Here is a 25,098-nt window from a genome sequence, read left to right as displayed (position 1 = left end):
CATAGACCCACAATATTAGCCCCGTGTCTCAGCATCAGACTATCACTCCCCTTTTTTATTGTGTCTCCAAGGCAGATGCATGGTGTAAACAATGTTTGAACAATTATGAGCCTGTATATCTCCTAGCAACTCTGTTGGGAATTGTTCTAACAGTCTTCCTTGTTATAGGCATATGTTAGAAGGCGCTGATGAAGAAGTTCTGGAGGGATTTGTTCTTCTGGGTATATCACCAGTGTTGTGGTCATAAAAGAATAAAAGGTGGCAGGGCTCTTGTTTAAGCAGATCCAACTTTGATCATCCTAAACCTTGAATGCTGCTGAAGCTGCATTTGTTGGTGTCAGTACCAGAGCCAGAAATTTGTGATTTTTGCAGCTACTGTAATGTATACCGGGTTGTATGGGCTATAAACTGTAAATATTTTGTGCATTTGTTAGGATACAGAGAAATGTGGCACAAACAAACCCACTGAATCTGATTGTTAGTCTTTTTTATCTTCATGTTTGTTGGTGAATGGGGAGTGAAATAAAATACATCTCCATTTTGGACTGTTCCTGAATATAATTGTTTTGTCCCTCTCAACCATGGAACGTCAGTATTCGGTTAGGGTAAGCCAGATTTTTTTCTTAATTTTGTTGTGTCAAAGATTTTCTGATGACTGTTAATTCTGTTTATCGGGCCGAAATGTGGTTGAGTCTAAATGATCCCAATTGCAGCATTAGAGCTCTCAAACCATTTCCTAAATGCTAGTTAGCTGCTGAAACCCAGGGTTTCCCTTTGCTGATTATTTGGAGGTGAATGGGTCTAAAACCAATTGGCTATTAAGGAATTAGTACCACATTCTTGACTGAAATACTGGTTTTAATCACAACAATTTAGATTTCATTATTCAGAGGTTTTAATTTTGAACAGTTATGGACACTCACTACATTTTTTCCATGTCCTCTCACTATGATACCAGCAGAGTTCATTCCTCTTGTGATAGCATGTCTATTTATTATCACTCTTGAAGATACTGGTCACAGCTCTTATCAGTTGAAAATCTGACAAGAGATTTAGATTTGGACATTTATCTCTGAATTCATGTGACTCTCAATGGGATATCTTTGATGAGCATTTCATACACCACACTGGCCCCTCTAATACAACTGCTCATATTCAAATGGCACGCTCACCTCAACAATGAGCAACAGAGAATTCATTCAGCACTCCTGACAAAGAGCATATTGTTCCTCAGTGCAGTGCTGTGATTACTTGGCAGGGAAAGATATAAAGGAAAGATGCATCATGAAACAATCCTATGACTGGAGGTAACTAGAACTACCACATCCCAGTCATACAGTCGTAGCCACAACAGTGTGCAGGGTTTTGTTTTTTGTGCATTGTAAAAGAAATCTATCTTACATCAATCTGTACAATTTGAAGGAAGTTACATCATTTGCCATCTTGAAAAAGGAGTAGTTAAACATTTTAAAGGCCTTGGGAAGTTCCTCTGTTTTTGCTCGAAGTTGTCAGCTGAAGATAAAAAATATATACACTTGACCATTTTGAAAGTGACTTTTTTCTCACTGTTATAGAGGTAAATGGGGCAGTCTTTCTTCTTTCTACTTTATCTCTTGTTTGGGTTAAACTTACAGAACTTGCTGAAACATTTTGCTTTGGATGTAACATTTCATTTTTAGCCGAGATGCTGTCAGTGTGACAAGATGGTGTTTAGTCTCCGAGGAAAACCATTTCGTTTTATGGGGTTAGTAAAAAAAAAAAAAAAAAAAAAAAAAAAAAAGAAGAAAACAAAATAAAAAGAAATAAAAAAACACAAAATCACAAAAATATTTTTCAAAGCAGAAAATGTGTATTTCACGGTACAGGTCGATAGAAAATCATTAGATCCTTGGGTGCCTATTTCACTCTGAACGGTGTTGAGATCATAGAAAAAAAAATCAAAATGAATCAAATATGTGTCCGAGTTACTGACTTTGTGACTCAACAAAGCTAAATATATTCTCAAGTTCCCTCTTTCATTCTCTCTCAAGGATGTAACTGTCATGGGCACAGTAGTACATATCATTGTAAGAGAGAGCTCAAGTTGTTTAGAATGACTGGTGTGATTGGTCATACATGCTTGATAGCTGAAAAAGGAACACACAATGCTCCTGTAAATGAACAGCAGCTGCAGTCGACCACTGCAAGTGGTCAAATGTGAAAAGTGGCAGAATTGCTCGGGGACAAAGGGAAAATGTGTCATTGCACTCCTCTGAGGTACGAGTAGGTTGACAGAAAGCAGAAGTGATACATGTTCAAGATTCAGAGGCTCTGCGATTAACACACACGCAAAATGGAAACTTGCAGAGGTCTGAACGTTCTGCCAAAATTCTACTTGAGTTACTGCTTTAATATGCTCCACATATTCCATAAGCTTCATGGTAAGGCTACGCTCCATTATTCTCGTCAAAATAGTGTTTTGTGCCTGTGTATATGGGTGTGTGCGTCTCAATAGTCCAAGGCAATTTAGTTGAGGTTTATGATTCAGATAATAGGATCAATATTTATAAATGATCATAATAGCTTGGAGTAGACACTTCAGTCCTCAGCCATAGAGGATTTCTAAAAAAAATTTCCAATAATGGCCTGACACTGTTGATGTGGAAAAATTAGCTACCTATGATTTTGACATGCACGCAACTTTAAAGTAACAGAAATGCAATCCCCAGTATGTCCTTCAACGATTTGTCTTGTCTTGTCAGAACAAAGCAGGCCTCAAGGGAAGGGGACTTGGTAGGAAAAATCCCCCCAAATTTAAAATGAAACATGTTTTTCCTGCCACATGACATTAATCTGCATGATCAAGGTTTGAGTTTATGAATTTGACCTCTGCTTTTAGCAAGTCCTCTCTGGAATTCATTCTATGAATTGACCAGCGCATAGTCGTTGGACATGTTTCCGGTGAGGGTTGGACTCCACCAGGCCTGTCCTTTGTCACCGTTTCTGCTCACAACTTCCTTGGACAGAATTTCTAGGCAAAGCCAGCGTGTTGAGGGAAGCTGGTTTGGTGACCTCAGGATGGGGTCTCTGCTTTTTGCAGATGATGCGGTTCTGATGGTTTCCAGTGGTTCGCAGTCAAATGTGACGCAGTCGGGATTAGGATCAGCACCGCAAAATCCAAGACCACGGTTCTCAGCCGGAAATGGGTGGAGTGGCCACGTCGGGTCAGGGAGGAGGTCCTGCCTCAAGTGGAGAAGTTCACGTATCTCAGAGTCTTGTTCCCGAGTGAGGGAAGGATGGAACAGAATATCGAAAGGCAGATCGTTGCAACATCTGCAGTGAAGCGAAGGAGCTGAGCCAAAAGGCGAAGCTCTCAATTTATCCGCCAATCTACATTCCTACCCTCACCTATGGTCACAAGCTGTGGGTCATGACTATAAGAACAAGGTCACGGATCCAAGCAGCTGAAATTAGCTTTCTCCTCAGGGTGTCCAGGCTCTCCCTTAGAGATAGGGTGAAGAGCTCGGCCACCAGGGAGGAGCTCAGAGTAGACCGCTGCTCCTTCATGTGGAGAGGAGTCAGATGAGTTGGCTCGGGCATCTGGTCAGAATGCATCATGGACGGCTCCCTGGTGAGGTATTTCGGCCGTGTCCAACCGGGTGGAGGCCCCAGGGAAGACCCAGAACAAGCTGGAGAGACTCTGTCTCTAGGTTGGACTGGGGACGCCTCGGGATCCGCCCAAAAGAGCGGAACCAAGTGGCTGGGGAAAGAGCTGCTGCCCCCTCGATCCAATCCCAGATAAGCGGTAGACAATGGATGGCTGGATGGATGGATGTTCATTAGAAATGTACAAACTTTTCAGATATCATAACACAGCTATTTCAAATTAACCACAGGAGTTTTTGGGCAGATGGTCAGACAGATTTTGTTTTGGACAAACTACATCTTTAGTCATCTTAAGCTGGAGCAAACTTTAACTTTACTGAAGTAGGAGTAATGGTTTGCCTAACATCATCAGAATTTAACTTTGAACAAAGTGATGCAACAATTACCATTTATCTTTAAATTAGCAATCAAAAGATTGTCTGATATAGATTTGATTTTGATAAGTGTTAAAAAAAAAAAAAAAAACTCCTCCAAAATCGTTATATCTTTGAACTGAGTTCAGACTGCAATTTCTGTCAAACTGAAAAGTGTGCATGGCTCTGCAAGCTGGAATCAATTGATGCCTCCATCCAGAACTTGTTAAGAATATTAACTTCCTTGATTGTAGCTTCAAATTCACCACAGGGAAATGTGGCTCCTGGAAAGATAGTTATTAACCTGAATTTCCCTGAATGGCAAAATGTTCATTTATGGATTTCAAATTAATCACACGTATCAACAAAAATGACTGCATTTCTCTAGATAATTTAACATGATTAGCTTTCAAATGTCTCAGACTAATTCTTCAGATGGTCATTTGCATTATCTGAAATCTGTCTCATATCAATTTGATTAAGGGCAGAAGATTCAAAGGCATTCCACAGTGAAGCCTCTCCTCCATTAAAATGTCAAAAGACACAATTTTTTCAAAGGGATCAGTTTCTAACTCAGGGCAAAAGGGTTTTCCAGGCATCTGCCCATTCGTGGAATAATGTGATCTTTCTTGCACTCATGCCATCAAATTTAATTGGTTTAAAATGTTTAATAAACTTCAGGAATACATTTGGGATGAGGTGTTAAAAATTCCCTCATTTTGATTAGTTGCTGTTTACATCAGAAAAGACGTGACAGTAAGGCAGGGATTTCATACCTCTTTTCCTCTAGGATGGATTTGTGATTATCTATCATCAGTAAAAGATAGTTTGAAAAGCATGTTAGCATGTACCCGATTTTTGGTTGTTTCTGGAAACATGCTGGAAAGCCATTATGTTCCTACATGTTTAGCAACAAAAACAAAAATTGCTTTCATAAAAATCATATTGTTCCAGGAGGCAGGCTCATGTGCAGTACACTGAAGGTGGCTGCTTTCATTGAGTGTATTTGTATCAGAAAACACTTCCCATTAAGCTTTGCATGTTTACATAGTTTATCCTGTGAGAGCCATAAGACCTTAGTTAATGACCCTTAACTAGCTGTTGGCATGGAGAAACATTCATTAAACTAATACCTAAAGTAACTGCTTAAGGAGAATTCCTAAAGTGCTTGAAAAACCATGCCAACATATTTTACTGTTCCATTTAATGCTGCACAGACGTTGATGATGGGCCTTCAAAAATATTAGAATAGCAAAAACAGCTACTGTTCCTGTGCAACTGCATAACAGCACCTTGGGTTGAAGCAGCCCAAAATAAGTCAGTATTATTTTTTTTTTTTTGTTAAAACACTAAATCTTGAGTTCATTTAAGTTTTTATTAAACATCCATTGGCATATGTTTGTTCTATATGAGATCAAAGTAAGTGTATACTTGACTGTCTCTTTGTTGCTTGCATCCGGCTATTTACTTCCACATAAAACGAAACCCCAAAAACAAGTGGTTTTAATTACAATGTAAGGAACTGAAATATTTCTAAAAAGCCTTCTGTTTATAGTTGGACTCTGACTTCCTGTCCTTTCATTACACACCAATTGGACACAAGTATAGAGCTCCATGATAAAGTTGAGACTGAATGCTTGAGAATATTCCAATTCTACTTCTTCTAATATCCCCCATGTGTTTGGAACTTAATCTTGAGCATAATACTGCAACTAATTGAAGGACAATATCACTTTAAAAACATTTTATTCAAGTCCTCCAAAGTCCTTCACACTTTTTTAGTTCCTATTTCCCACAACTGCTTTCAAAAATCTTAACCATGATAGACTTTCTGTTTCTTCACTTGCTGCATTTACAATTGAACAATGTTTTTTTCCAATTTTTTTTTTACTCAAAGACAAACTTAGATACTGGCTATTTTGTAAATAATTACTGTCACATAGAAGAAAAATGTATGCTTGTAGAAAGGTGACATTTTTTTCTTTCCTATAATTGGCAGGCAGATTTCAAAAAATGTTATACAGACAACTTTTTGCAAAACACAGCTACGTCCTAAATTCATTTCATTTTGGGAATCAAAAACCAGGAAATGTAAATTAAAAGCTGACATTTTAAGACCATATTCAATGCAAAAAAAGGAGAGGAGCTTGGAAATGCTAATATTGGGTGCCCAGTCTATGATCTGTACCTTCTTCACGGGTGTCTGAAATTTCATCACATCCACAGCTCAGTTTATATGCCAGTCAGCACTGATTTCTCTTAAGATTAGAGAGAAGAAAAACATTGCCATTCCCAATGTTTTCTCTGTAATTTGTGTTACTACTGAAAATAACACTGGCCTCCTTTCTGAAATGTTTTCATTTATGAAATCAAAAAATATATTCTCAGAAGCAAAAGAGTTACCTCGTCTATGGGAAATGATTATATTAATGTGGGTGGAGTGGTTTTCATTCCATTCTGTTTTTTACAGAACTTTGCATCTCTGAAGTACTTATTTAAAATGCTGACTACTTTTCTCTTTCTCTATTTACTTAGTAAAAACATAAGCACCAGCTCACCACTCATTTTGGAGGCACTTTGGATTGCAAAGTAAGAATTTAATGATACAGGGAAATACATTTCCGGACAGAAAATATGACAACATGACAATAAACACTTAGACTCTCAAATCTTAAATCCATTCAATAGTCACATTTTTTTCCTGAAAGATGCTCATACACGTCTATCAGTATGTCAATGCACACTTGCTGGCAATAAACTATTTAATTTCAGTGTCACCTCCTTTCACTTTAAATTTTCAATAATTTTCGAGTGGTTGAGGTTAGTGTCTACAGATGACATATCTTAATTAGACTCCCTGTCTCTACTAAATGCAATGTTCCAGGCTAATATGGCATTTACAATATGTCCAAACATCTACAATTTAATTGTCCAAAAACTGGTGTGGATGTAAGATAAAAACACTGCAAAAGTCGTTTGGTTTCATATAAGACTCATGAGTGTATCTGTAGATTGAAAGAAACTAACAAACTCCAAGATTGGCAGTGTTGTCAGCTTACCAGATGAAAAATAGGTTTGATGAATTTCAGTATTTTAAAGGAGCTGCATTGAGAGATGCGATTTGGATCCCACTGAAGTAATTGATCAGTATATTTTGAAAATCAAATTTTCTGTGCTGGACACTGTCTTGAACAGGCTGCTGTTTGCAGGCATCATCAAGTAGCACCTTCTTCATATATTTGGCAGCTGGAGAGTATTCTTACTTCATTTATCTGAATTTTCCAGGCCTTGGGATTTGACAGGCTTCGTAATCAGTGTCCACAAGCATAATCCCCATGTCTCAAGACACCACACAATCAGATCTCTGCCCACCCCATACTGTTTCAAATTTCATATTTGCAATCTGTACAAATCACTTTATAAATGACAACAGATACACAAATCTGCATAGCAGGCAGTGTCTGAAAGTCAATATAGAGAGCAGGTGTATACATGCGAAAGCAACCTGTACCAATATTTGTGGGTGGAAAATCCATTCAGTATCTAATTACATTCTGTGTAGATTCCCATGTTCAAGCAATATCTGAACAAAAACTTGGTGCTCCTCCTCCCATTATTTGACTTCACCCAGGTTTTCATTACTTATAAGTATTTCATTTCAGGTGTGTCTCTTTTTCATCAACACTATAGTGTGGTGGTTTAATCTGAGAAAAAAAACATTTTCTTGTATTGAAATGGTATAAATATGCATATCTTTTCTTTATAAAGGGTCTGTACATCTTTACAACAAAGAAGCTGCAAAAACTATACCAATCTAGTGACATTAGTAGTTCTCAGGCGGCTGACCATGTGGAGAGACATTAGATCTAAATAATAAGCACAGTACAGGCTGCTTGAGGACACAGAAGCCAAAAGTGAAGACAGAGGAAACAGAAGGCTCCCTGTGCATCATTTGAAGAAGAGCTGAGGTGATCAACTCACCAGATGTTTGGGATTTAAGCTCGGCTGTAAGAAAAGACTGATGATTCCTTTTATTCCTTGAAGACATATTTTGGCTCTGTAATTCTCTTTGAATTTTTTTGATGCTTTCAAAAGCTACATTCCACTGCAAAATATCATAGCCTGTCTAAATCCTTGAAATAAGACTCAGATAAGAGCTGTCCCTGAGCAGTATTGTATAGAGGCACACACAAATTATGTGTAATATTTAAGTATATTAGAAAAATATTTTATTGTATACATACATACATACAGTGCATACCTATACAATTTGTATATTTGAAATCATTACTATTATGATGTTATCATTTTTATGAAAAACACTTGTTTTCATGTGAAATCTTAATGGGTATAACAGTTCAGGTGTATTTTGTGGAGTAGAAAGAATGAATAATGTGTAGAATTGGGCTGAAGAGGAATCTGAGTTTAAAGCACTTTAAAGTGGAAATACTAATTGCAGATGCATTCTTCAGGCTGAGGTTCTTTCCATCCTGCACATCAGAGCCTTTCAGTCAAGCTGGCAAGTCAAATCACATACTGAATAGACAAAAGATGAATAACTAGGTCAACTGAGTGGGGAGCAGGTTTGTCTGCAGAGTTCAAAATACAAAGCACACTTTTATTCGCAAGGAAAGGCTGAAGTGGATTTAGACATTTGAAGGCAGGTCATGGTTTCAAACTACAGTAATATTAGTGTTCACTGAAAACCATGTTTCAAAATAAATGTCACACATTATTCAACATTCATTCATCATCTCACACTTTGTATTCAATCCAGTAAATAACAACAAGGGTGTTTCAGTGTTCTTAAAAGGTCAGCAATCCATGGTCTTCATTCACATGAAAAAATAAGACCATATTGTGGTGCAACCTGGAAAAATGGCGGAGCCGTGGATGAGTTCAAATTTTATTCCGCAAACAACAAACAAAACTGACAACAAAGTTCTGTGGACCTAAAACTACACCCCAGCTCCTACTTCCCCAGGGTGAGAGGCCACGCCCCTTAGAGTCTGCCACACAGCCGCCAAACACCCAGAAGGTACTTCCGAAAACAAACTAGTTTCTCATGGGAGGCTTGACCAGCCTGCCATAACGACTGTATCATCCCTCGGTCGAAGCACTAGGAGGCACCGGACGTTGAACCCGTGGAGGCACTGCTGGGGTTCTGGAAGGTGGGGGACCTCAGCTGTGAACCTGGAAAGGAAACACAACTTCCCCAGCCACCCTGTGTGCTAGTTTCAGCCAATCCAGCGTGACTTGCTCCCTACACCCGTCCAGCATAAAACTTTTAATGCCTGTCTGGAGAACCTGGAACAGCCCATCGTACGGGGATTGAAGAGGCGAGCAGGGGAGCATAAAGTCACACAGACACAAACCGAGCTGACATGAGCTCTGCAGGCAAGAAAGGCCGCAGAAAACAGCGGTGACCGGGGCCTGGAACCTGAGAGCTTCTGGGCAAGAAAGGATCTGCAGACGGATGGGGTGGAGAAGCAGATCTCTCTAGCAAAAATTTCCATGGGACTCGTAGCGGTTGACCAAAAACATGCTCGGCGGGCGATGCATTGAGATTGTCTTTAGGGGACGAACGTAACCCCAGCATAGCCACACAGTAAATGGCCCACCCGGTCACCATCCGAGAGCACAGCACAGTGCTGCCTTGAGGGATCGCTGTAACCATTCACACCAGGTGTTACCCTGAGGGTGGTCATAGTACGATGAACCTTCAGCCCCAATGATTTGGCAGAGACAGAAAGATGGCAGAACCATAGATGAGTTCAAACTTACTTCCTCAAACACCAAACCAAACTGACATTGAACTTCTTTGGACCACAATGCCTGGGACCTAAAACCATGTCCCAGCTCCTAGTCCTGTGGGGTGAGAGGCCACATCCTTAGTGTCTGCCACAATATCACAAAGGTGTTCCTTTTTTTCAGCAAGGCAAAAATCTAAACTTCTTGTTTATACACACAGCTTACGGAAGATATAGGACCTCTGAGAACATTGGTACATTTTTCATTATTGGTTGTCATTTAGGATGGTATATAAGACTGCAAGAACATACAAAATGTATGTAACAGAAGAAGAAGAAGAAGAAGAAGAAGAAGAAGAAGAAGAAGAAGAAGAAGAAAAAGACTCTATTGTTACAATAACGTAACCAACAGAACAACATTTCATTTCCCAACATCTTAAAACCATCATAAGGTTAAAACCAAACTTGTGTTATGGGATTTTCAAGAGACAAACTCTCAGGAAAACTGTTCAAGATGTGTCAGTCCCTAACCTTTGAGAGCCCCGCGATTTTACTGGAAAAATGGAACATAAATAGCTGTAAAGATTGCAGTTACATCTATAGAGGTTTTTTCCCCACAAAGAATTTGAACACTTGAGTCCCCAGTTTAGAAATTGAAAGGACTTTGGAAGGACTAAAACCAAAGGACATAGTGTTCACCGGTGTAACTGTCTAAGCTGCTGCCCACCTCAATCCATCACGAGGCAGCCAATGGCTCCCAGGAGGCACGGTGCACTGTGCTGCCCTAACACCACCTTTTCCTCCCACGCCTCCAAGCCTCCCACCCACTCACCAGCTATGCCATCACAAGCCTGCCGTGAGTGACAGCCATCCAGTTCCGCCTGACTGGAGCCTCTATCTCCGAACCCTCAAGGACAACTGAGAAGACATATTGTCATCAACTCATCTTTCCCGTTCCAGTAGTCGCCTCTTCCACAGCCGAACATATGCACACTGTCCCTCTCCACACACACCAGCACACAGACATGCCCTCTCTCAATTGCACACACAAACACATAATACAAACCTGTAACCCCCACCTGTTATAGCAGCGAGTTGACCTTGATATTATCTTTCTTAATGTCTACACGTGCCACACCAGGTACCAGTTTCATGACTAGCATACAGGTCTGGCTGTGCCTGCCATTTCTCATTCAGTGTTTTTATGGCAAGCCTGTGGTAGAAGCCATCTTGGGGCAGTTGTTAAGAACCACTTCAGACAGAAACCTTGAACAGCGTAAATAAATAAAAAATAAAAGCATTGTGAAAGCATCCACACAGATCACCTCACACTTCTCAGCTTGAATGTTTTCCTAGCTGTGGAGGTCTAAGTTCTTTATTTCATGCTGTACGGCAGTCTGAGATGTCTTGTGATGTGAAAGAACATCAGTTGTTTCAGAGGGCTATTGGACATAACGGAAGGCAGTTTTCATATAATTTTAACAAGGTTTGGTTCACATGAATGACAGTCAAAGATATCTTGTGTTGTTGTTGCCACTTTACTTCCTTAAAAACTAACTGTTCTTATTGCTGTGAGTTGTTTTCACACTTCAGCATGCTCTCTGAAGATGTAACACTGGTGAGACAACAGGGAGTCGGTGCTGAACTTCAGAGTTGGCTGTATGAAGTCACAGCTGGAAACTGCTGACAGGAAACACTATTGAATTCTAAGAATGTCAAAACCCTACAATCAAGAAATGTGATTTCAGAGAGCTGCTCAGACTTCCAAAAGTGCCCGGCTTCATTTGCAAGAACACCTCTATTGAAACAGTGGATATTCATAGACTAGAAGTTAATTTAAGGTGATTTGTTTTTTGTTTTTTTTTTCATTTGTTTTTTTTAAAGACAGTTGTCAAATAAAGACAAAGCTATTTGCTAACATGTAAAGGTTGATCATGCCTGTTTTTTTTTTTTTTTATTTCCAATCCAAAGGTGGAAGCATATTTCCTGAAGGCTCGGCATCTAGTGAGAGAGATAATGAAATGTTAACTTCTCTAGCTCCAGCTGGAGGCAGAAGTTTGAATCACTGTTACAACTTTACATTTGTTAACAACAACCGATTAGTATTTGAAAGAGTGTTTTACCACTCATTTAGCAGAAAATGGATTTCCCCATGATTGTTTTTCCTGTTCGCTGCCACTTAGGCCTCCATTGGGCATTGAAACACTTCACAGTTCCCGTAGGTCACAACTGTCCCCTGAACCCCATGGAATTATCCCCTGCTGTTGGAGAGAGGTTGCAAATATTAATAAGATGGTGTCAGGGCCATGGTGTTTCACTGCTGGTCAGGTTAGTGGGTTCAGGATGATTATAACCACACCGAATTACAAGCAAGATCACTACTTAAGCAAGGTTGCTGTACCAGAAGAGTCCGCTCAGTATTATCTGATATAAGAAGGTGACGTCATAATAACCACAGCAAAATAAGCCCATAGTGAACTGATTTCACTCTTTGGAGACCTTGACACTATGAGGACATTTGACATATAATACAAGAGACTTAGCGGTGAATTGTGTTTCTGCGTCTGATTCAGAGTAATGCCCAAAGAAGCCAGTTAAGTCCTTAAAACACAGGTTCACCCCTCTGATGCAGACATGGCCTCTGAACAGCACAAGGCCACACTTTTGCTGGATGAAATTTTAGAGATGAAAATTGGCGTGTCAAAGAATCTAAGCATCTTTCGAAGCATATAAACCCCTGGCTGAAGATTGCATTTTCTCCAGGTTCTGTGCCTGACCAAAACAAAGCAGGAGGTTAACTGATGACTGTAAAATAGAATGTATGAATGAATGAATGGATGAAGGAATTAATGTATTAATTAAATGTTCTAAGTCACAGAGAGCAGTGCTGCCCTCAAGAGGCAGAAAAAAAATACTATTGTCCCTTGTCTGTGTTTTTCTTAAGGACACTGGCAGTGTGAATAAAATACAAATTCTTGTGCCATTTTGACCTACTACTCCAACCATTTCTTTAATAATAATTCTGCTTTGATAATTACCATGAGTAGAGGACTAGACACGGGAAAACGGTGGTTATACAATAGCAGTCAGTAACAAGTTTCTCATTTTTTCGCTAAGTAAATGAACAAAAACTGTGCTCCGGCATCTTCATGTCTGAACTCCATTTGCTCTGTAGGTGGTTTGCACAATCATATACATTAATTGCATATAATATTTGGCATGGAATCTGTTGCCCCACACCCCAACATCCCCACACCCCAGCCCCGAGACACCGTGGCTCTTCTTTACACTTACAAATGTGCGGTTTTCTATTTATAGTGCGTTTCAGCAGTTACTGCTAAGAATATCTATCAATAAAAAATCAGTGCATGCCTAAAGTCTTTCAATGTTGCTGTTTTACATCAAAATATATATCATAATAAAATCTATGATACCTTTATTGTAGATTATTGTTAATCTGAGCAGCTACCATGTCACAGGGGAATATTTTTTGACAGTTTGAATAAGTATTCAAATTTAAATGACTCACATGTAAGTCTTTTAGGGTCCTTGTACTGAAAGCGTAACATTAATTTGACCCTCCCCAATTGCTTGACCTTTTATATATTCACCCCGTGTCATGTGGGAAGCTAATTAGTTTTAAATTGCTGTGTTGAGCAAGATAAATAAATAATGAATTCACTTTACATCTACATTTCAAAAATTAATTGTAATAATGAAAATCAGCATTTAAAAGGGATCCTCACAATCAACCTCATTCAAGCAAGGCAAGATTTTGTGTTCGAAGCAAAACCTTACCGTTACAGAAGCATAAATCCGAGTCCAAGCTTCTCAATGTAACACGGCTTCTATAACTATCAAAAGAGGCCTTACAGAGGCTATTTCTTTCTATTTACAGAATGCCAATTATGCTGCACAGCAGCAGCTTTGGTTATTGAACCAGTTAAAGTCAAACTAGAGTAATACATTATTATCTATTTCAGCATGGTGTGGAGGGGAGAGTCTCACTGCTGGATTTTCATCAAAAGTGATAGCCTGCTGAAAATGTAATTCACTGTTTTAGTATGAATCAATAAGCCTCTAGAATCTATTCCCTTCATTCCACCTTTATGTTAATATAAAATAAATGCTAAGAGAGAACTGTAATTCGCCACACAGGCTTTCAGGCTGTTTAATAGCCCCAATTTTTGTCTATAGCTGCCCAATAGACACTTGAATTTGAAGCTTATCTTAATTTGGCTTCTCCTGGCAATTGTGAGCTCTAAACGGGAGTGAGGCTTCTGTGACCCGTGTTAATGGAGACATAAAGTCTGATACCAACCTTTAAATGATCTTCCTTTAAAAATTACATCCCACCTGATCACTTTTACTTTGTTCTTTCATCAAAAAAGAATGTAAAGAAGCTCTCATAAATGCAATACAGCATTAATAACTTTAAATCTGCATTTCAGCAAATGAAGCAAAAAAAAACATGAAGTACTGCATATGTAGGGCTACAGCTACCCTTGCATTAGTGAGTCAGAGAGTACTCAGATGTTTCTGTACAATTATAGTAACCCTGATAGACTTCCGTCTGATTTTCTCATTAATAATGTGTCTCATCGACAAGGTCCTGATTTTCCATTGAGAAAAATGAAGATGAACTCGGTAATATATTTTTCATCACAACATACCATTCCTTACATAAATATTAATTACATATTTTGAGCCGGTTGGCATGAATCCTTTCAGACAGGGACTTTTAACAGCAAACTATGCATGTCTGACAACAGTATATTGCAAGCAGTCAGGAAAAACAACAGTGGTCTGAGGCAAAATTGAAGAGAAAGCCTTGACTGCACATGACAGGTCTTAATTTTTGCAGCTCAGGGCAAAAACCTCCGAATGGATTTCCTTTTTCTTTTGTAAAGTTTGTCAACACACTTTTCAATCACACGACTGATGTGCTGTAACTGATGTTGGGGTTATGTGTTTGGAGATTTGAAAGAGCTGGTATTGTGTCTGTGTAGCTTAATGTGTTTTCATGAGTGATATTACTTGAGACATAACCTCAACACTGTCGCCATAATTGCTGCGGAGAATTTACAGAGATGCAATGCTGTGCTTTACATGAAAGGCATCACTCACAGTCGTGAACCCGAAGATTCAACCCCCATCTCTTGGTCTCCCTCTGTTATGGAAAGCATCTCCATAGTTGAATTGTTTTGGTTTAACAGTTTACAACACTCATCTTATATTAACTATCACCTTTATCAGGCAAGAGAAGCCCTTTGAAATGATGATGTTAACCTGAAGATGGAAATTTATCTCCACAATTTCCCATCATGCATAATTTATTAAATTATTTATTTTGTTTTCTTTAATAAATAACCTGAAATCATGCATTTCATTTTCAGATTCATTACATGTAATTGAATCTTTCTTGGACTATAAAGAGTAAATTTTCAGTTATGTCGACATAGCATAAGGCACTTTTGGTTCAAAATTGAAATGAAGGTACAATTTCTAACGATTAGATCAATGATAATGAATACATTTGTAAATGATAATGTATATATTCCCTGTGCTAACACTTTCCTAGGTAGAAAATTACTGTAATAGTCCTGTATATTCACACTATAATTTTCAAGTTTGAAGCCTAACAATATGATTCTTTAAACCTCTTGTCTATTAGAATAATAATATGAAAACTCACAGCAACCTGTTCAGCCACTTGCCATGGTTTTTCGGTGTGTATTTTACATAAATGCACTTTCCTGATGCAGGGACATAACGTCCTATAATCGTGCTTTACAAACCACAGGTTGATTTGACTGTATTGTTCCACAGAAATAGCTTTCGGTAAATAACATTAGGCTAGTTTGAATAGAAAAATCACCTCAGATCTGGGGCAGCAATTGAAAGGGCTGAGCAGGTTATCCTGTGTCCAAAGCAAAGCTGGTGAATTGTGAAATTATGTATTACAACTGTCATTCAGGATAAACTTTATGGAAAAGAAGTCTTTATATTCTTGTGCGGTTTATGGGGACGGTAAGATTGGTCAGTATGCACTTGCAGTTTTGACCTGTTTGCTTTATCTGTTTGTTTTTTGTCATCTCAGGTCTATGACCATCACTACAAGGCTGTGCTGGATGGTGTAGAGACGGAGAGTTTGATGGAGATCGACCCAGGTCAGCACGTGGAAATCTTCAGGATGGGGAATGGGAGTGAAGAGGTTCTTGAGGTGCATGACTTCAAAAGTGTAAGTGAAGGTTAAGTGAGACATTTTAAACCGCTCTTCTTTGATATGAAAGTGTTGTATTGCAACATGTCAGCAGGTGGTGGATTAATATCTCACCTCTTAAAAAAATCATTTCACACGGTTTATGCTTTTCTCTTTCAAATGTAGAAAATTGTGTTTTTTTCCAATTCTATACAGGGCATATGATTTCATCACCTGAATCTTGGTATCTACTATATCTCCCTTTATTTATGGTTGAACAGCATTACCCCCTGGAAGAAATCCTTGCCCGTTATTTGATTGAGCGGCATTCAAGAGTCTAGCATAGCAACAAAAAATTATATATTCTGCTTTTCTCCAAAGATATTGATCTATGCATTGAACGAATTATGTGAATGGTTGAAAATACAGAGTTACAAATGCATTCACGGTTATTTCCATCTATTATTTCGATTAAATATGATATCACTGTCTTGAATTTCCACGATTCTATTCACCACAGGATTTAAATGGTATATTAGCAGGTTCATGTTGGGTTTGGCCAAGTTGCTTCTTCCCAGAAGGAAATGCAATGACTATGAATATTAAAAAACTGAAAGCTGTTTGAATCACCACAGGTCAGCTGAATCGTATCTGATAAAGTTAAATAATACAGATAATATCGCTTCATACAACATCATATTATAACAAACTTTCAAGTCTTGTTATTGTTTTGATTAAAGGAAATGCGTACTGTGCATCAGCCTTGGTGACAGTAGCTTCAATGCATTAACACTAACATTTAATATAGAACATTTCAATCACATTGTTAAATGCATATGAAATAGAGACATTGTTAATTTCAACACCAGAATAACAGAATTAATTATTTTACATAAACTGCAATTGGGAGATTAGGGAAGGGGTTGAATAAATATTGCACAGTAGTCAGTAAGATTGAAAGACAGAAAAGTGGAAGCACACGTAATGTCAAATCAAAAATGGAAAGTCCAACTACTACCTTTAGATTTTACTTAATGATGCCATATGAGTATGAGACACCTTTTCCACTGCTTGTCACTGCTTCATTTGGGGTGCATACCATTGTTGTAGATAAATAAATTATAAGTAATGAAACTCCAAAGAAGAACATTGAAATGCAGTCATCCGTATTGCGGTTTGTTCACCTACAACAGAGAAAAACACTGGAGTATCAACCGGTGAAGAAATGCCTTCTTTCCACTAATTGTACATGATAACTTTTTCACAGCTTTGAGGCAAACACCATTAGGAAGCCCATTTCTGATCCTTTCTTGTTTCTTTTTCAACAGCAATTTTGTCCCCAGCAGAACACATTAACTTACCTTTCTTTCTTAAATCCTGCTCAAATGTGCAGACGGTTACACATGCAGCACCTCACAGAAGTGTTGTGCTTGACTGGGCAATGAATGTGTCTATTCTTACACCATTATTTAGTGTGAAATGTCACAAGAAGAAGATCAAATCAAAAACAAACCTGTAGTGAATTTGCCTTTTGTTTTATTGTCACGGTTGTCTTTGAGAATCTGAAACAGCTGTATAATGGAAGACACAAACCTGAAACCCTACAATCAATCTCTGTTCCTTTTTCTTCCCTTTTCCTCCTCGCTTCCCTCACCCAGGCAAGTGTGTGTCCCTGAGCTATTCACAGAACACAAATGCACTAACACATATGACTGTTGCTTGTTCCATATTCTGCTATTGAATGAAATCCCCTGCGGACACATGTTTGATTTAGAGCTACACCATGAAAGACTATATGGAAACAACGAAAAACCAACAAATCTGGTTGTGATATGGGAGGGCATAAGGCGCCTACATAATAATAAGTTGGGCTTACTGTTGGTCTTGCTGGTTTATAAAATTCTTTTTAAATTAAGGCCACCCCTGAGAGAGTGTGCATGAAGCAAGAGGGCTGTGGTGATTTTGGCAACAGGAAAAATGTTCTCACTAGGATTTGAACAGACATTTCAATGGTTAATTGGTGAACCAACAATTTATTAATCAATCAATCTCAGAATATCATTTTAAGCAAAATACTGTAAAAATAAACAAATGAAAGCGGATTTGAATTCACTTGAAATGACAATGTCATGACAAAAAGATTGTGGTTAGGGTTAGGTGTATTAGGTTTATTAGCCAAATAGAAATATGCTAATGCGTTTGATCAAATATTCTTTGCAAAAAAAAGAAATTCATCCACCAAAAATATCCCAGGAAACAATTGCCTGATCATTCAGGCAATTGTTTTTCACCAAATGGCATGATGTAAGACATAGCAGAGGAGTGGAACCATATTAATGGGCATTTACAAATCATGGGAACAGCAAATAGATGAAAAGAAATTGAGTTTCTTGACCAAAGCAAACATAAAATTTAGAGGAAGAATATTATAAAGAACTTTTGCACTGAGCGGCCAATAAGTTGTGTACACTCATCACTGTAGACCGTCTGAACATCCCACAAGACCAGCACTTTCATCTCTCCATCACAATTCAATCTTTGACAAACTTGCTTAAATCCTTACAGCTTCCCAATTTTTTCTAATATCAACTTTGAGAACAACATGTTAACTTGCTGCCTAATATATTCCACCCACTAATAAGTGCCATAAATCCATCCATAAATGGATATATATTATAGAGACTTCATAATCCTCCAGTTATTCCATTTTGGTATTAAGGTAAAAACCACTGGGGTAGGGTCAAGAATATATTCTAACTTTCCCGGCTGGTTTAGTCAAAGCTAAAATGAGTGATGGTGAGATTTGGAAAAAGAAGAACACTTAGACTGAATCCATGAAAAGACGATCACTTTGAGCACATTAACACATTAGCACAAATCCGTTCACCTACACACAGAGTATGGCCTTTGTGTAGGTATGTGACCGCTACCGCCTGTCGCTCAACGGCATTTGGGATAGGCTCCGGCATCCCCCCGCGACCCTGAGTAAGATAAATGGCAGACAGTGGATGGATGTTTGAAGTTGCAAAAAATGCATTTGATGAGATCCCTTTTTCCCATTTAAAATATTTCTAAATGTGTTATGTCAAACCACATGACGATGGGGCTTGTATTGAGCTTTTTGATTGCTTAATTTGTCCCAAAGGAGACAAACTTTGTATATTGTCCACTTGATGTGGACACAAACCTGGATACATCAGTGAAAACAATATTTCCTACCACTGACATGTAACTGTCTTTCATCATACATCGTCTAGAGTGGTGCCGCTTTATTGACAGACCAGTGAATCGTTTTTTTTCCCTTTCAGGTATCCTGTCCTATTTTCAATTGAAAACCCTGTAGCAAGTTCCAAATGGGAGCAGTTAATATTTTGAGTACAGCATGCGTAAAGGGTCAGTAATAATTTTTCTAGCCCACAAGCAATACAAATATAGTCACCTCATCTACAGTGTTTTCAAAAGGTTCACTGAGTCAGCATGAGAGCCATCAAGACCTGGAGTGGGCCCTCAAGCTGGTTTTAAAATCATCTATCTGTGTCAAAAACTCTAAAACATGCATTTAGTAGAATGTCCTGTTGAGAGATAGTTGACTTATCACCAAGTATTTTTCATTTTCTCCCTGGGGTACACGTACGACAGGTCACCAAAATATAACAGGGTTCAAACACATGTCCTCTTTACATGTACACATAGAGCATAACTCTTATGTGCCCACAGTTACCAATTAACCTATCAGCCTATGACACTGAACTGATCATCAGGGTACTCAAAATGCAAAACTGCACTGCATATCGGCTCTTGTTACAAGAGAAAAACAATCACAAAGCAGCCAGCATAACAGCCAGCAGTCATGTGGCTATGCTAGAGCTGGTTCTGCTCGGATTCATTTTGCAGCAGTTTCCAAACATCTTTTTTTATAAGCCTACCTTCAAACATCTAGCCTGGAGCTTGAAATTACTGCAAAAAACACCATAGACTTTAGAGGAAGCAGCTGGCAATCTCCAATGACACATGTTATGTCAACAGAGTATTTTCTTAACATCCCTCTGAGCCTCCTTCCTCATGTACTGTTGTCTTATCACTGTGACTTTAACTTGAAACATGTACCTGTTGGATTTGTCAGTAATTATTCATGTCATGATGATATCAGCGGGTAAAAGTACAGCGAAACACTGACTTAAAACTAAAGAAACAATTTTTTAAAAAAAATTCCCATTAAGTTTTTCACAATCTGTGAAATTTAATCACATGCTGAGTTTGGAAAACAGCCATGTGCAAAAATGTTAATTCAAATTACCAGGAAGTCGAGTACGAGTATTTGTATTTCAGTAGCTGCTTGTGTAACACCACATCCGATGTGTGTAGGACGTTCGCTTCCAAACATGATTGTCATGCTTCGTTTTTAAAAGAATAATGGTAAAGTTGGACGCAAGAAAAGTCATAACATATAAAGGAAACTTTTCATCAATTGAGGGAATTGAATGAGAAAGTCAAAAAAGTGTGTTCTAAAATAGAATTATTATTTTTTGACAATATTTTCATTGCTGATACAGTACCATCTGTATAACCTATCTACAGGCTAAGTATGGGTGAAGGTGTCATATATCATTGCAGACTGTCTGCTTCCAGCAAGGGTAAGTTGACAGACACATGGGAGGAACAAAAGTAACGTGTAATAGTTCTGTATAGTTTGACCTATAACCCCTCAATGTCATACCAAAATGTCTGCTAGAAAAATGGTCATTTGAAACTCGTACTTTGTTTCAATTTTCCCTGCTGAAAATAAAAAATGAGAGGAACCTGCATGAGATCTAGTTCATATTATGAGTCTCATAAAAATGTAAAATTTGACCATGATAACTTGATTTAAGACTTTCATGGAGACTTCCAGGACTGAGTGTCGCACTGAATGTTTTTTACTGCAAACATGAATCAGACTTCTTTTGGACAATTTCACTAACTATATTTACTAATTTGTATGAACGCATCACAGAAGAGAGGCCAAAAAAAGAATATATAACTTAGACATACTATGCCTAATCATGCTCCTTTTACAATTCTGCTGCAGTATACGGTGATGGTCAAAACAAATTAAGTTGAGTATCTTTACATTTCTGTGTTGTACACTTAAAAGTAGCAGATTTTTCTTTAACAAACATATTTGAATGTGACAATTAAAAAATGTCTATACTGGTACAAATATGGGATTTCAAAAATACTTTTTGGGCCCCAAAATAAGCATGCATTGATTAGTTAATGTAAATGTGATGAGTTAATGAGTTAGTAATGAGTGAATGTACAAAAAATAAAATAAAGTTGTACATATTATCTTTTGCCAGCTGTTTTATGGCACACTGAAATAAGTATCAACCCCATCTGTTTGCTACATAACAGCTGGAAAAAACTGTAACAAACATCCTCATGAGCAGGTTATCAAAGAATAAATAGATTAAAAAGGAACTAAAAGAATTGCTACAGTAGCAGATCAGCTACCATCTCTCCATATCATCAGTCTCGAGTTTTAAAAGCACCAAAAACTTTCACTGTATAATAAATGTGTAGGTTTCTCAGTTCTTGCACCTGATGTAGTCAGTCTACAGTCTCCATGTCAGTCCACCTTTTGCCAAAGGATGTTTTGGTCAGATGGGAATAAAAAAAAAAAAACAGACCTTTTTTTCTTCAGCCGTTGCATACTTTTCTCAGACCAAACAACATGCACACAGCAAAATGCCCTCCAGCGTTCACTGCCTTCCAACGTCTTTGGAATTCATTTGGAAGTCATTCCAGTGTCCAGTATGCCCTAAGTCCAATATGATAATGTGTGATAATCTTATATAGTAAAAAGAGATGATGCACTGGTCGGCTTTCTGAATTAAATAACACCAGTTCTCCAAATTTCTGGCTTGCTGAATTTTTTTTTGCCGCGTTTTAAATGCGTTTGTCCTTGTCTTTCCATCAAACTGTTTACAAATGTCAAAAGGGAATTTTGTGTATTTTAGTTAAATTGGTTGAAAAGTAATCTTAAATGTTTTCGGCTTACTAAATTCATGTTGCTAATTAGTAATTTTCTATTTTCGCACAAAATATTTACAGCAGGGCCAGAAAAATGTTGAAATTATATGTGATTTGCTACACACATGAGAAAATGTGTTTCTTTATGTGATGTTATAAGATATGTTTTTGTTGTTGGTATTTGTATCATTTTTTTCAATCCTTTTGCTAATTTCCAAATATATGTAATTGATTTTCAAGGCATTTTGCTTGTTTATCTGTTAATTTCAAACCATAGGTTATCAGTTCTCTGGATAGACCTTAGTTTCTGAAATTCTTGCCCAGCAGCATGATTCATTGCATATCCCTGTTTTAGCAGTTGTTCAGTTCAATCCTATAGAAAATATGACAACTAGTTAAAAGGTCTTGTCGTTGTTCTTAATAACGTATTTTCACCCACTGCTGTTGCTTGGCAATCACTCAAAGCTTTAAATGAAAAAGCCGGCCCAAGATCCAGCAGTGAACTATATAAAATAAATTATTGCTGCAATAGAATAGATCAAAGAAATCATAATCAACAAACGGTCTTCTTTCCCATAGGGTCTTGGTTTAAGAGTCATAAATTTGCGACAGCTTCAATATACTAAACTGTCAATGTATTTTACGCATTTCCTGTAAAGCTAAAAAATGATGTTGATATTACCCAATACAATAATACTATTCCCGGTTGGTGAAGGATGTATGTATTTGGATGTCCTCTGTCCTGCCAAATACTGTAAGTGTGGATGAGCATTTTGCATATGGATAAGCCAAGTAATACATTAACAATGCATCTCAAAAGGAAATTATTTTTCCATTTCTCATTCCAGTGTTAATGTGTCTCTCTTCATTTTCTGGTTGAATAACCCCAGCATTCATTGTATCTCATCACAACATTTCCCTTTTCTTTCCCACTGCAGCTCACCAATACAGTAGGCAAAAATTAAACAGACTCATCACAATAAAGCGAGACAGAAACACAATGCTTATATGCTTGAGAGTATTATTGCTCCATCCATTTCTGTACAGATGAAAATACGAGTGTTAGATTACGACAGGCATCACTTTGTATCATGTCTTGCCGACCTGGTATATCTGCTTTTCAGAGTGACAGCATCAAAGAAAATGTAGAATCAGCATCCACATAACCGAATAAAATTATTCAAAGGACATATCATTGCAATCACTGTGTTACTGCAATTAAATCTAAATTGAATTGAGTCAATTTTCATGGGGCTGCTCTTACAGTTTTCAGCTGATACAAATTTAAAGCAGCTGCAGTTGTAGATCCTGCCATCTGTTTAAAAAAAATGCAGCTGAATGAACAGCTCTTCTCTGCAGAAAATAAATAGAATAAAATCTGATCTACAGAAAGTCTTTTAGACATGCTCCGACTGCATATCTCAGATTAACACCAAATGGCACCAAGGGTGAATTAACAAGTGTTTCTTGCGTATTGAGACCCCGTGTGTCTGATGGAATAGAGCTCCATACGATGGAGGATCATCAGTAGAGCTAAAGAGAGTGACTCCACACTCGACTGCACAGATTAAGAGAGTGACAGTGACCTGTAACTGACTAATTCAACAGGGGCACTCCGTAGAAAACACTTCATATTCAACAATGTCTCTGAGTTCTGCTGCTATGAAATATACACACCTGGTATTTAATTTCAATTCAGCTTTACAGCGAGAGCTGTGTTGTGAGGGTAACATAGTCATCAATTTTATGCCCTGCTGAAAAAAAGATCAAAAAATCCACTTCTCACTCATTAGGTTTTAACTTCTCCGACTTTTTTAAGAGCTTTGATTATCAGCAAAAAATGAAGCCTTTTAACACGATTGCGCCAATGCTTTTGGGAGATCCACATCACACAGTTAATGAATGAAACATATATCTGAATAAATGAGTATCTTTTCATTTCTTTTTTTTTTTTTTCAAAGGGAATCACTGGGATCCGGTTTGCCAAACATCAGAGGTGCTACATCAGGACCCAAACTAAGAAATTGCCCACACTGGTTGAGGTGGACGCCGAAGACAGAGAATTGCTGGTATGCTTCTCCTCTTAGCTGTCTCTGTATTCCTACAGAAGCTGTCACGCATATTGAAGGGTGATAACCACTGTGGAACACTGTGAGCACCACACAAATTCTCTGCCTGTCCATCTTTTTCCGAACACCTCCACCCTCTCACTGAAGAATCAACTGGGTTTGCAGTGTCTGTGAAACCATCAGAAAGCTGCCCACAAACCCACTGCCTCTTTGTGGCTCACATCAAATAGTGTTTGCTGTCAATCTTGGGCCAATATTAATTTTTAATCATGTCCTACAAAGGCTCTACCCAAATAGCCTAAAGGGGAAGTGTGCAAGAGAGGTCTGAGTAAGTGGTAAGCCATTAAACTTGTATTTTTTTTTTAAATGTGCTTTATTTCAGAAGGCTCCTCTCCAAGTGTAGAGTGATTCATTTTAGTTGTCTGAGTGTTACAGTTGTACGTGAACTCTGTAAAAGGCACGGAGGAAATTCAATCAATCAAAATTTCCAATTTTTCTATGTCACAGTGCAATTCACTGAGTGGGCCGTATGTTCAAAGCAAAAATCCTTCTTTCAAATGTCTCTACTGCTGGCATACTCTCATTTACATTTCACATTGTGTCTAAGAAGAAAAAGTTGGCATATATGTGGCACTCCCAGCTTACAGATTCAGTTTAAAAAAAAAAAACAGAAAAAGCCAAATGTCAGCCAAGGCAAAACAGAGCCGCAGTTTTAACTTTAAGAACAAGCTGTTACACCCAAAAACCAAACACTGGTCTCTTTTCCTCTTATCTTCATAGTGTCTGATCAGTGTTTACAGATACTAATTGCCCAGGAAGCACCATATGTCTGTGCCATTCTCAGTCTTCTTTTCTGCTCTGTGAAGCCTAATTGGCTTAATTCAGAGCTCCAAAGTGAGTCATCATTGGCAAGAAAATTGACTGGGGTTGATACCAAGAGTAACCATAGCCCTTACTACAACAGCGATGAGTAAAATGAGTAAATCTTTAAAATAGTCGAAGAAACTCAGAGAGGCCTCTGAAAGAGGTAATTAACAGTAAGGTGTTTATGAAATTATAATCTGATA

The 25,098-nt window shown here is 38.0% G+C and overlaps 1 protein-coding gene across 1 annotated transcript in view; it reads left to right on the top strand.

The window, feature by feature from the left end:
• Positions 1 to 25,098, top strand: part of tnmd (tenomodulin) — a 55,076-nt gene that overhangs the window by 16,972 nt on the left and 13,006 nt on the right. Inside the window, exons 3-4 of the mRNA XM_086158291.1 lie at positions 15,849 to 15,989; positions 23,924 to 24,031. Of these exons, the coding sequence (XP_086014417.1) occupies positions 15,849 to 15,989; positions 23,924 to 24,031 (249 nt within the window). The remainder of the gene's footprint in view (positions 1 to 15,848; positions 15,990 to 23,923; positions 24,032 to 25,098) is intronic.

The sequence above is a fragment of the Fistularia commersonii genome, chromosome 13, assembly GCF_037954325.1.
Source record: "Fistularia commersonii isolate RoL2024-O1a breed Wild chromosome 13, RoL_Fcom_v1.0, whole genome shotgun sequence".
Classification (NCBI taxonomy): domain Eukaryota; kingdom Metazoa; phylum Chordata; class Actinopteri; order Syngnathiformes; family Fistulariidae; genus Fistularia; species Fistularia commersonii.
Note: the sequence above shows the minus strand (reverse complement) of the source record. Positions and strands in the feature narration are given on the sequence as shown.